This window comes from Gracilinanus agilis, chromosome 3 (genome assembly GCF_016433145.1).
Source record: "Gracilinanus agilis isolate LMUSP501 chromosome 3, AgileGrace, whole genome shotgun sequence".
NCBI classification, from domain to species: Eukaryota; Metazoa; Chordata; class Mammalia; order Didelphimorphia; family Didelphidae; genus Gracilinanus; species Gracilinanus agilis.
Window position 1 is genome coordinate 646,773,588 of NC_058132.1, and position 9,164 is coordinate 646,782,751.

At 46.0% G+C, this 9,164-nt stretch overlaps 1 protein-coding gene across 1 annotated transcript in view; it reads right to left on the reverse strand.

Annotated features, from left to right (window-relative positions):
* Positions 1-1,371: 1,371 nt before the first annotated feature.
* Positions 1,372-9,164, reverse strand: part of LOC123242014 (LIM domain containing preferred translocation partner in lipoma) — a 384,500-nt gene continuing 376,707 nt past the window's right edge. Inside the window, exons 8-9 of the mRNA XM_044669509.1 lie at positions 5,178-5,298; positions 1,372-1,500 (exon numbers count right to left, since the gene is read on the reverse strand). Coding sequence (XP_044525444.1) covers positions 1,372-1,500; positions 5,178-5,298 — 250 coding nt within the window. The remainder of the gene's footprint in view (positions 1,501-5,177; positions 5,299-9,164) is intronic.

The window sequence follows — 9,164 nt, forward strand, 5'->3', positions numbered from 1 at the left end:
TGGACGGGATGCCAAACTACCCCTGGGGCCCTGGACGGCTCCCAGCCTAGATAGGATTCTCACTCCTCTCCCAGCCCGATCTACTAGTCAGTGGTGACGGGGATCTGGGTTTCCACCAAGCTCAGTCCTGAGAGTTTGCTGATGGCAAATTGCAAGGTCTTGGGTAGTTTTATTTTTGTTTTTGTCTTTTTTCTCCGTGGCTTCCTCGGCATCTCGGGAATAAATGCTAGAACCCTGGATACAATGAGGTTTTGACAAAGCTAAGTTCTCTCTTGCTCCTTTTCCCTTTGCAATGGATCGATGACAATTTAACAACCATTTTGGCCAGGTCAGAGTGGCAGAATAGGCTTCGCAGCCCTGAGCGGAGGGGATGCTACTCACGGCCGATGGCTGTGAGGCAGGGGCAAATGGTGGCATTTCTCCAGAAGAAAGGAAGCCTGCGATCGGGGTTCAGAACAGGGAGGCCAGTTCCCCATGGCAGGCTTGGACAAGGCACTGTGGATGAAAAAGACTGTCCCTACTGGACAAATAAATGAGAAAGCGAAGGGATGCTTGGGTCCCCTCCACACTGAGCTGGTCCCTTCGGCTCAGGACATCGGGAGGCCCGTGCCTGATCCCTTGAGACTTCTATCACCCCGTGAAAATGGGCGAGAAAACCCCGGCCGGCTCTCTGGTCATCTGCACAGACCTAGCCGGTGACCAGGACGGCTTTGGCCTGGTGATGCCAGAGGTCTCGCCCGCCCAGACGCTGGCTGGCAATATATTAGTTACATTCTTTGTCCTCTAGTGACAAACCGTGCGGGGTCTTTTTTCAAGGCACATCATTGGTTTTAGAGTTCAGTGAAACCCAAAGATATCGTTTCCTCTATACACAAACAGAGTGTCTAGCCTTGGTGAGCACCAGCTACGAGAAGCCAACACCCTTCGCGGAGGGGCTGTCGTGTTCCTGCTCAGGCTCCTCGGAGCTGGCATCCCCCTGAATAAATACTCTGCGACAGTCAACTACAGGCTATAAAAAGCTGTTCAAGCAGAAGGCGAGGCAGGAGATGCGAGGATGAAAAGTTAGAGGAATGCAAAGTGAAGGGGACAGAGGGGGACCTCCGTGTGCTCGAGCGAAGCCCCCTCAAGGGAAGGACGGGGGTCATTTGTGCTTCTGTGAGGTCTACCAACAAGCCAGCAGATTCAGTGTGCTTCCCAGGAGAGGGGAGAGGAAAGAGAAGGGCGGCAGAGCGGCCCGTGGGCGGGGGCGCTGGGTGCTCTCCTCTCCTGCCTTTCCACCCCCACGATGGCGCCAAGCTTGCCCACCCCACCCTCTCCCAGCCTTCCTTTCCTCCCCCTCCCCCAAGCCGATAGAATGGGCATGGACAACTCTCAGAGGTCAGTGCTGGCCTTGGCAGTCAGGACGCGGATGCGGGCTGAGTTGCAGGTCTTGCAGAGGATGTGGCCATCCAGCGGGTAGCAGCCCTGATTGTCCCCTTCAGACAGGAGGCCGCCACAATCCTAAGAGAAAAGAACACAGCATAGAAAGGGGAGTGAGACAAGGGGGTCGGAGGGAGAAAAAGGAAGAAAGTCTTCCTTAAGCACCTACTAGGTGCAAAACACTTTGAAAGAAATGCATCTTTTTATCCTTGAAAAATCAATCCTGAGTGGAGAGTGCTAGTATTTTATCTCTGAATTACCGCTGAGGAAATTAAGGCAGGCAGAGATTAATTAGCTGATCCAGCGTCCTACAGGCAGTAAATGCCTGAGGCTGGATTAGAACTCAGGTCTTGTGGACTCCAGGTCTAGAGCTCTATCCGCTGGGCTGCTTGGCTACTTCTAGAAAGAGAGATGATGCTCTGACAGTTTGCACTGGCGCTTCCCAAAGGAGAGAAACAAGACCAGCATAGGCAAGAGGAAGCGGGTGGATTCAGGTTGGGGAAAAGGAGCTCAAGAGAAACAGGGCTTCAAGGAGAAGGAAGAACACAGTCAAACCTGCCTTCTCCTATTTTAACTAATTATTCCTGCTAACAAGGTGCTAACCTCAGTTGTTTCTGCACTTCCAAAGGAGTGAACACGCTTCCCAGCATCCCCGAAACTTTGGTAGCGGGGGGAGAAGCCCCAGTCACTTCCTCCTACTTAGAACGTCAACATTCTTGGCCCCCAACTTGATAATGGTCAGAGAGATGGCAAAGTGCGAGAGAGAGAGAGAGAGAGAGAGAGAGAGAGAGAGAGAGAGAGAGAGAGAGAGAGAGAGAGAGAGAGAGAGAGAGAGAGATCCAGGCAGTCAGAAAGACCTGCATTTCTACAGCACTGAACACACTCTAGATTCTGGGCAAGTCATTTCCCTATCAGAGCCTCAGCGTTCCCTTCTCTAAAATGGAATGCCATGATCGTACCTACCTTCGAGGATGGCAAAGAGGCTCCAAGAGATCATGTCATGATAACAAATTTAAAACTTTACTTAAAGAGAAATGGAATCTGATGAAGAGAATGGATGCAAGTACCAAGTAAGGAAGGACAAGGCTCCACGGCCTCATTCATCACACCCTTTCCATAGCCTGAATAATAATCTAAATGCTGACAGGGTTAGAGGGGGATAGAAATGCTGCAAGGCACAAGGATTTGTCTTCAGTTCACCAGGAACCCGTCACCTGTGGAATATAATAACTCAATATGCCAGGCAACCAGGGAATGGGAAGGAAGGAGAAGCCAAGGGACTGGCTTCCAACCGCCAGGACCTTCCCCTTTCCCATCAGTTTAAGGACCTGCCTGACAAAGGCAGAGAATGGCATTCTCTTTAAGCTAGTAGAAAGCCCCAACTGAATGAACTAAATCTCTTTAAGATGATACAATTTCCCTGGCAAGAGAAAGAAGAGGAGAGGAGGACCCGCCAAGAGGGAGGACTCTCCACATTTAATCCAGTGTCAAATAAGGAGAGATGCTGATATTCATATGGGTGGGGAAAAGAGATACTGAGTAAATGCAAGGATGGGACCAGAATCACTGAGAAGAAAAGTGCTCCAGCAAAGACTTCTAGTTGGAAGAGACCTCAAAGATTATCCAGTCTGAACTCCTCATTTTATATAGGAGGAAACTGAGGCTTGGAGAGGCAAAGGGACTTGTGATCCCTTACAGTTAAGAGGTGGGCTAACCCCAGGTCACCCAAAACAGACCCAGATTATGGGTCTGAAGTCCTGCTTTGTCATGCATTATGGCATAAACTTAGAGTTCTATCTCTGGGCCTCAGTATCCTCCTCTATAAAATGAGAATAACAATTAGATCTGCTTCCTGTCTCCCCTACAAGGCTGTTGGGAGGACTAGATGAGATGAGGCAAATGACATCCCTATCCACATGGAGCAGCTCCTCAAAAGGGTTAGGAGTTACTGCTTACAATGTAGGAAAACCCACCAGCCATGGAAGTAGTCCATTCCCATTTTGGACACCTTGATTCGTTAGGGACTTTTCATAGATGAGAAGCCTAAATTTATCTCCTTGCAGCATTGGTCCATCTTTGCTAGTTAAATTCTTTTCCACAGGGCAATCCTCCAGATACTCGTAGAGATTTGGCCTGTTCTGCCCTCCCCTGATCCTTCCAAATCTTAGCCTATGCTAAAGACCCTGAGTCTTTCCAATTGAACTCCATATATGACATGAGCACAAGACCCTTCACCATCTAGGTTGCCATCCTCTGGGCATTCTCCAACTTGTCTATAACTCCCTTAAATTGTCATGTAGTCCAGAAAGGAACATACTATTTCAGCTAAGGGGTCATGGGAGGTCAGAGTATGGGAGTATGAGGCCTTATTTCTGGATGCTGTGCCTCTCAATGTGGTCCCAGGGTACCATTAACTCTTTTGGTAGTCCACCAAACCCTCAGTTATTATTCCCACAAAGGTCTCCCCTGTGGATGGATATAGGATTGGATGGTTCTGTTTGATCCCAACAGGAAGGAGTTATGGAAATGATGCTGTGGATTTGAAACAAAAGATGACTCAACCACTCAAGTATGGTCTCTGATGTCTCTCTTATGCTGGAACAAGTTCCAAGGTGAAGACACTTCCAATCATTAAAGCTGTCCCAAAGTGGGACCCTTGGAAAGCAGTGAGTTCTCTATCACTGCAAATTTTCCAATACAACATAGAATACTTGTTGGGGATCTTATAGAGGAGCTCCTTAACCTCCCTCAGCTTGAGTTTGCTCATCTTCAAATGAAGATAATTTAGCACACAAAGTTGTGAGGTTCCATATGAGGTAACATATTTAGAGGGATTCAGAACCTTTAAAGTGCTATTTTGATGGTAATTATCATTAGTTATCATCTTCATCATCATGGCAGCCAGGGAGCGCAATGTTTAGAATGCTGGCCTAGAGTCAAGAAAACTTGAGTTCAAATCTAGCCCCAGACACTTACTAGCTGTAAGACCCTGGCCAAGTCACTTAGTCTCATCTCTAAAATTGAAATAATAATTGCCCACTTTCCCAGAGTTGTTATGAGGATCAAAAGGCAATAATAATTATAAAGCTCTTAGCACTATGCCTAGCAAATAGTGGATATCATATAAACCTTCTTCTGGTTGTTCCTGTTATGATGATGATGATATTCCTATCCTGCATTGCCTCTGAGGTCCCACCAATCTGTTCTGAGATTCTATGTTTCTATGATTTCAGAATCATTACAAACAAATTCAATGTTGAGTCACCCAACTTTCCAAGTACCAAGACCTTCTTTCTCTTTCTCTGGTGATTAATCTGCTACATAATCAGGGCTGGCATGTGTAAATAACTTTACATATGGTATCTCACTTCATCCATAAAACAACTGTGTGAAGTGGATGCTATTATCCCCATTTTGTAGATAAGGAAATTCAAGTTGTGAAAGAATTAACTCATCCTCATTGCACCATAGAACATTCTGAAGCAGGATTTCCTGGCTAATTCCAACACTCTCCCTGCTTTGCCATCAAACTTGCCTCCTTCCTCAAGTTGATCCATCTCAGCAACTTGCTCTATCTCAGGCATTTGAGATTGCTATTCCCATCCTCACCTCCAAAGTCTTGCCTTATGAAACTAGCCTCAGAGAGGGCAGTGGGATGACTGTAAACCAAACTAAAGTTTCATGAAGCCATGTATGTTGGCTTTAAATCCCTTTTAACAGTGGAACCCATGCTCTCCTGCCCCAGGTAGGCTACAAACCTCACATCGGTAGCATTGAACATGAAAGTCCCGATCCAAAGCCACAATACGCACAGTCTCCTCTTGGCCTGGAGCAGGCATAATTGGTTCTTTGCACACTGAGCATCGAGGAGCAAATTTCCTGGAAAAAAAAAAAAAAGATGAAAAGTGGGTCTTATTAGAAGATTGGCACAGGGTGCTCAGGAAACAGGCAAAGAGAGAGAGATGTGGGAAGGGAAGAGATGCATTTGCCCTAGGTCTGAAAGCCTGGTTTCTGTACATGAGACCATTCGGCTTTGATCAACTTCCAGTACACAAGACTCTAGTCACAATGATGTTCAATTCAATATAACAGTGATTTCTTGGACTCTACTTTGTACAAAGTCCCATGCCGAGTAAGGATGAAAAATGACATCTATCCTGTCCTCAAGGAGCTCACAGACCAGGAAGGTCTTAAAGATTTTCTTCCTTCATTTTACATTTTTACATTCTTAAGGTAGCTTGGCAAGAAGTCCTTACACCATTCCTCAAAGACTGGTAATCATCTTCTCTTACTCAAGGCAGAGCAACCAGGCAAATGACTCTCGGATTGTATCGATGCTGACACACAGTAGCTCCGACCTAATAGTTTGGATCATATATGGAGTTAAAGCTAAGAGGGTCCTTCCTATGTTATGAGGATCAGATAAGATGCATATGAAACACCCTTCAATCCTCAAAGTCCTATACAAATGTCAGCTATTAGCCAATAGTTGTCAAGTCTTGATGATTCCATCTCTGTAAAACATACCCTTCTCTCACCTCACAGCCAGCACCTAATTCAGAATCCCTAGCCTGAATTCTTAGAAGAGCCTTCTAATTGGTCTCCCTGCTTCTAGTTAATCTTTTCCATTCCTGTCAAACTGATATTCTTGAAGCACACTCTGATCTAGTCATTCCCATGCTTAGAGGATCAGTAGTTCCATATAACCTCTAGAATTTCTTTTTGAATGTATCTTTGTTTGATAGTCAGAGATACTTATAATTTGGGTCCAACTTTTCCTTTCCTTCTTCATGCATCCCATGATCCAAATAAATCGGCAAGTTTTGCTTCCAATATACAATTACAAATATCTTTGACTTCCAATTATTTGTACAAGCCATCCCCTCATGATTAAGACATTTTTTTTTCTCTTGGATTTTAACTCTTTTCAAATATTCCATCAAGCTTCAGATCAAGTGCCAACAAGTCCTCACAAAGGCCAAGAAGCACTCTTGGTCTTCCCAGACCTCAGTATGTCTACTGCAACGTTCCCAGATTCCTCTGAATTTATTAAATATATTTTGTATTAATTTGTTGGTGTATATGGCATTTTCTCCCAAGTGGAATACAAGTTCCCTGAGATCAGGAGCAATTCCATTTTTGTCTTTGCCTCTGTATTGCCTGGTACTTTGGCAGAAATTTGTCAAATTGAATTGAGTTATTAATTAGCTTGGTTAGCAGAATGTTTCTCCAGAATGAGAAAATATCCTTCTAGGCCAACATCTGTTAGTGTTCTTACTTAGTCTGCTCCTTGGCTCTCCATGTCCTCATATCTTACCCAAGAACAACCATTGGGATTATCACTCTCCTTCCTGCCACCATCCCACTCTATCACAATGGCCATTTCCCTACATTTCTCAACTCCCAGCAATAGATGCACAGAGACTTGGATAACTAGTCTAATGTGGTGCAGGCACCATATACAAGTATATCTATGCCTCATGACCATACTCTAGACTCTCCTAGATCCTGGATGTGTTGATCTTTTGTTTCCAAACTGATGATTTGCCTCTTGAAAAATTGAAGAGGAAAAGCTGTTGGTATTTATTACGGAACATAAGTACAGCCAGGGGGGTGTAATATGACTGTTTTTTCTAATGTTCCTGAGCTGATGGGTTATTTTTTACCAGTTTGAAAGCCTTAATGAGGAAGTTTACTTTATTAAAAAAAATAACACGGGCAAGGAAGACAAGTCTTTTTTCCTTCCAGAAGTTAGTAAAGTCACGTATGGTGGGTGAAACTTGAGGCAGGTGGCAAACCCTTGGATGCTTCCAGACATGTAAAAGAAACGATGAGTTCGAAGAAATGCCAGGAAGCTTTGCAGAGTATCATCATAGAATCAGCAGGATTAAAAATGTGCATGCAGTGAGATAGGGAGCTATACTGGTATCTTCCACTTGCACTGCGGCGAATCATTTTCGAGGCACTTTCACATACATTCTATAAACATAAACACATAGAGAAATGCGGTTGGCAGGGCACACAAGCATCTGTAGCTCTGAGATCTATCATGTGCAGTGGCATCGGGAGGGGATCGATGGACGGCTTAAAAGAAGCTGTAAGAGCTTTTGGTACAAAGTCAGGAGTCCTGGAAATGGGAAAATGGAGGACAGATGCTAGAAATTTCCATACATTGCTGAGGAAAAATAGTTTGCCCTAAAATTATGATGCTGCCTCTCGGTCTTCCATTTGTCCTCTGTACTCATGAGCCCAATGGCCCAATTCAGACTTTGATCTCTTCTCATGTGGACTCTGGAAAAAGCCACGAGTGGGCTCTCCCTTCATTCCATCTTTCCTATCTCTAGCCTAGCCTCAACACGAAAGTCATGGAAAATGTTCAATGATCAGATCGGGCCCTGGTGCTTTCTGCTCAAAAATCCTCCATGTCCTTGGATTGTCTCGAGGAGGAAATGCCTACTCATCGGGCTAGCATTTAAAGCCCTCTAAAATCCTGTTCCAAATTTCTGTTTCCAAACGTATGTTGCACGACTCCCCTTCAAGCCCCATGTGTGCCAGTCGAATGCCCACTTGCCGTTCCGGACACTCGTCATGCAATCTCCCGTCTTCTGTTTTGCAGAAGCGGCTTCACATGGCTCAAATGGACTGCTTGCTTGCCTCGGTCTCCAGGGGTTTAGGAGGTGAAAGAAACCCCTGGGTCGGTGAGTCTCACCCAATCCTGGGAACCCACTTTAACATACTAGACAAATGTAGGGAATCCTTCAGCCCCGTTAGAGCTCAATGCAGGGGCCATATGCTAAGGGGAAGGAGGGAGAGAATAAATTATTTATTAAACCTCTATCATGTGCCTGTCACTGGGGTGGGCAATTCAGAAAGGTCATCTCATTTGACCTAAGGCAAACCTTCTTTGATCTCTCTCTTCTCCATTTTCCTGGTACTAGATTGGGGCCGCCATACTTTGGCCCTCATTCCCCTTCCCAGGAAGCTGTGATTTCCTTGAAGAGAGGAACTTTTCTTTTGGTCTTCCTATCTCGAGGCTCTGCACACAGCAGGAGCTTCCTATTACTCAAACTATTCCCCGTTTGTGTTAACAAAGGCTTCCTATCCACCTAGACATTGCTGCTTCTCCTCTGACTGTGGCAGATACGGATATAGGTCCTTCTCACAGAATGTGGCCACCATCCATGGTTACAAGAGCATCGAGTTTGGGAAAAAAGGGTTCTGGGATCCTGGACTGACAAGTAGATCGACCTGAAAGGTCACCGATAGAATTCCTTTCTTTCAAAGAGAAGAAGCTGATGGAGAGCGGGGCACTGACTTGCCCAAAGTCACGCAGGTGGAGGAAAGGAAGCCCAGAGCTCAAAGCAATCTCCACAGACGTCCAGCTCAGTTTCCTCTTTTTATACATGGCTGGCTGACCCTCGAAGGAGTTCCCGAGCTGTCTGTCCTCTCCTCTTAGACCTTTCTGGGAAACTGAGGCAGGAGATCCCAAAGGAGGCAGGCTGGGTCGGAATCCTTCGTCTGGCACTTCCTCGAGCAGGTCTTCACATCTCAGTTTCCTCTTCGGTCAAGCGCAAAGGAGCCGGATTCTGGGAGGAGGAGCTTCAGAAGAGGAGCACGTTCTGTGCCCGGTATCATGAGGGAGGTATCGGAGGGAAGGGGCGGCCAGCCCCATTTGTTCTGGGACCTGAATGTCCCCTCTGATGGGGCGAGCTGCCCGCTCTGGAGCCTCTTGGGCAGGGGGGGGC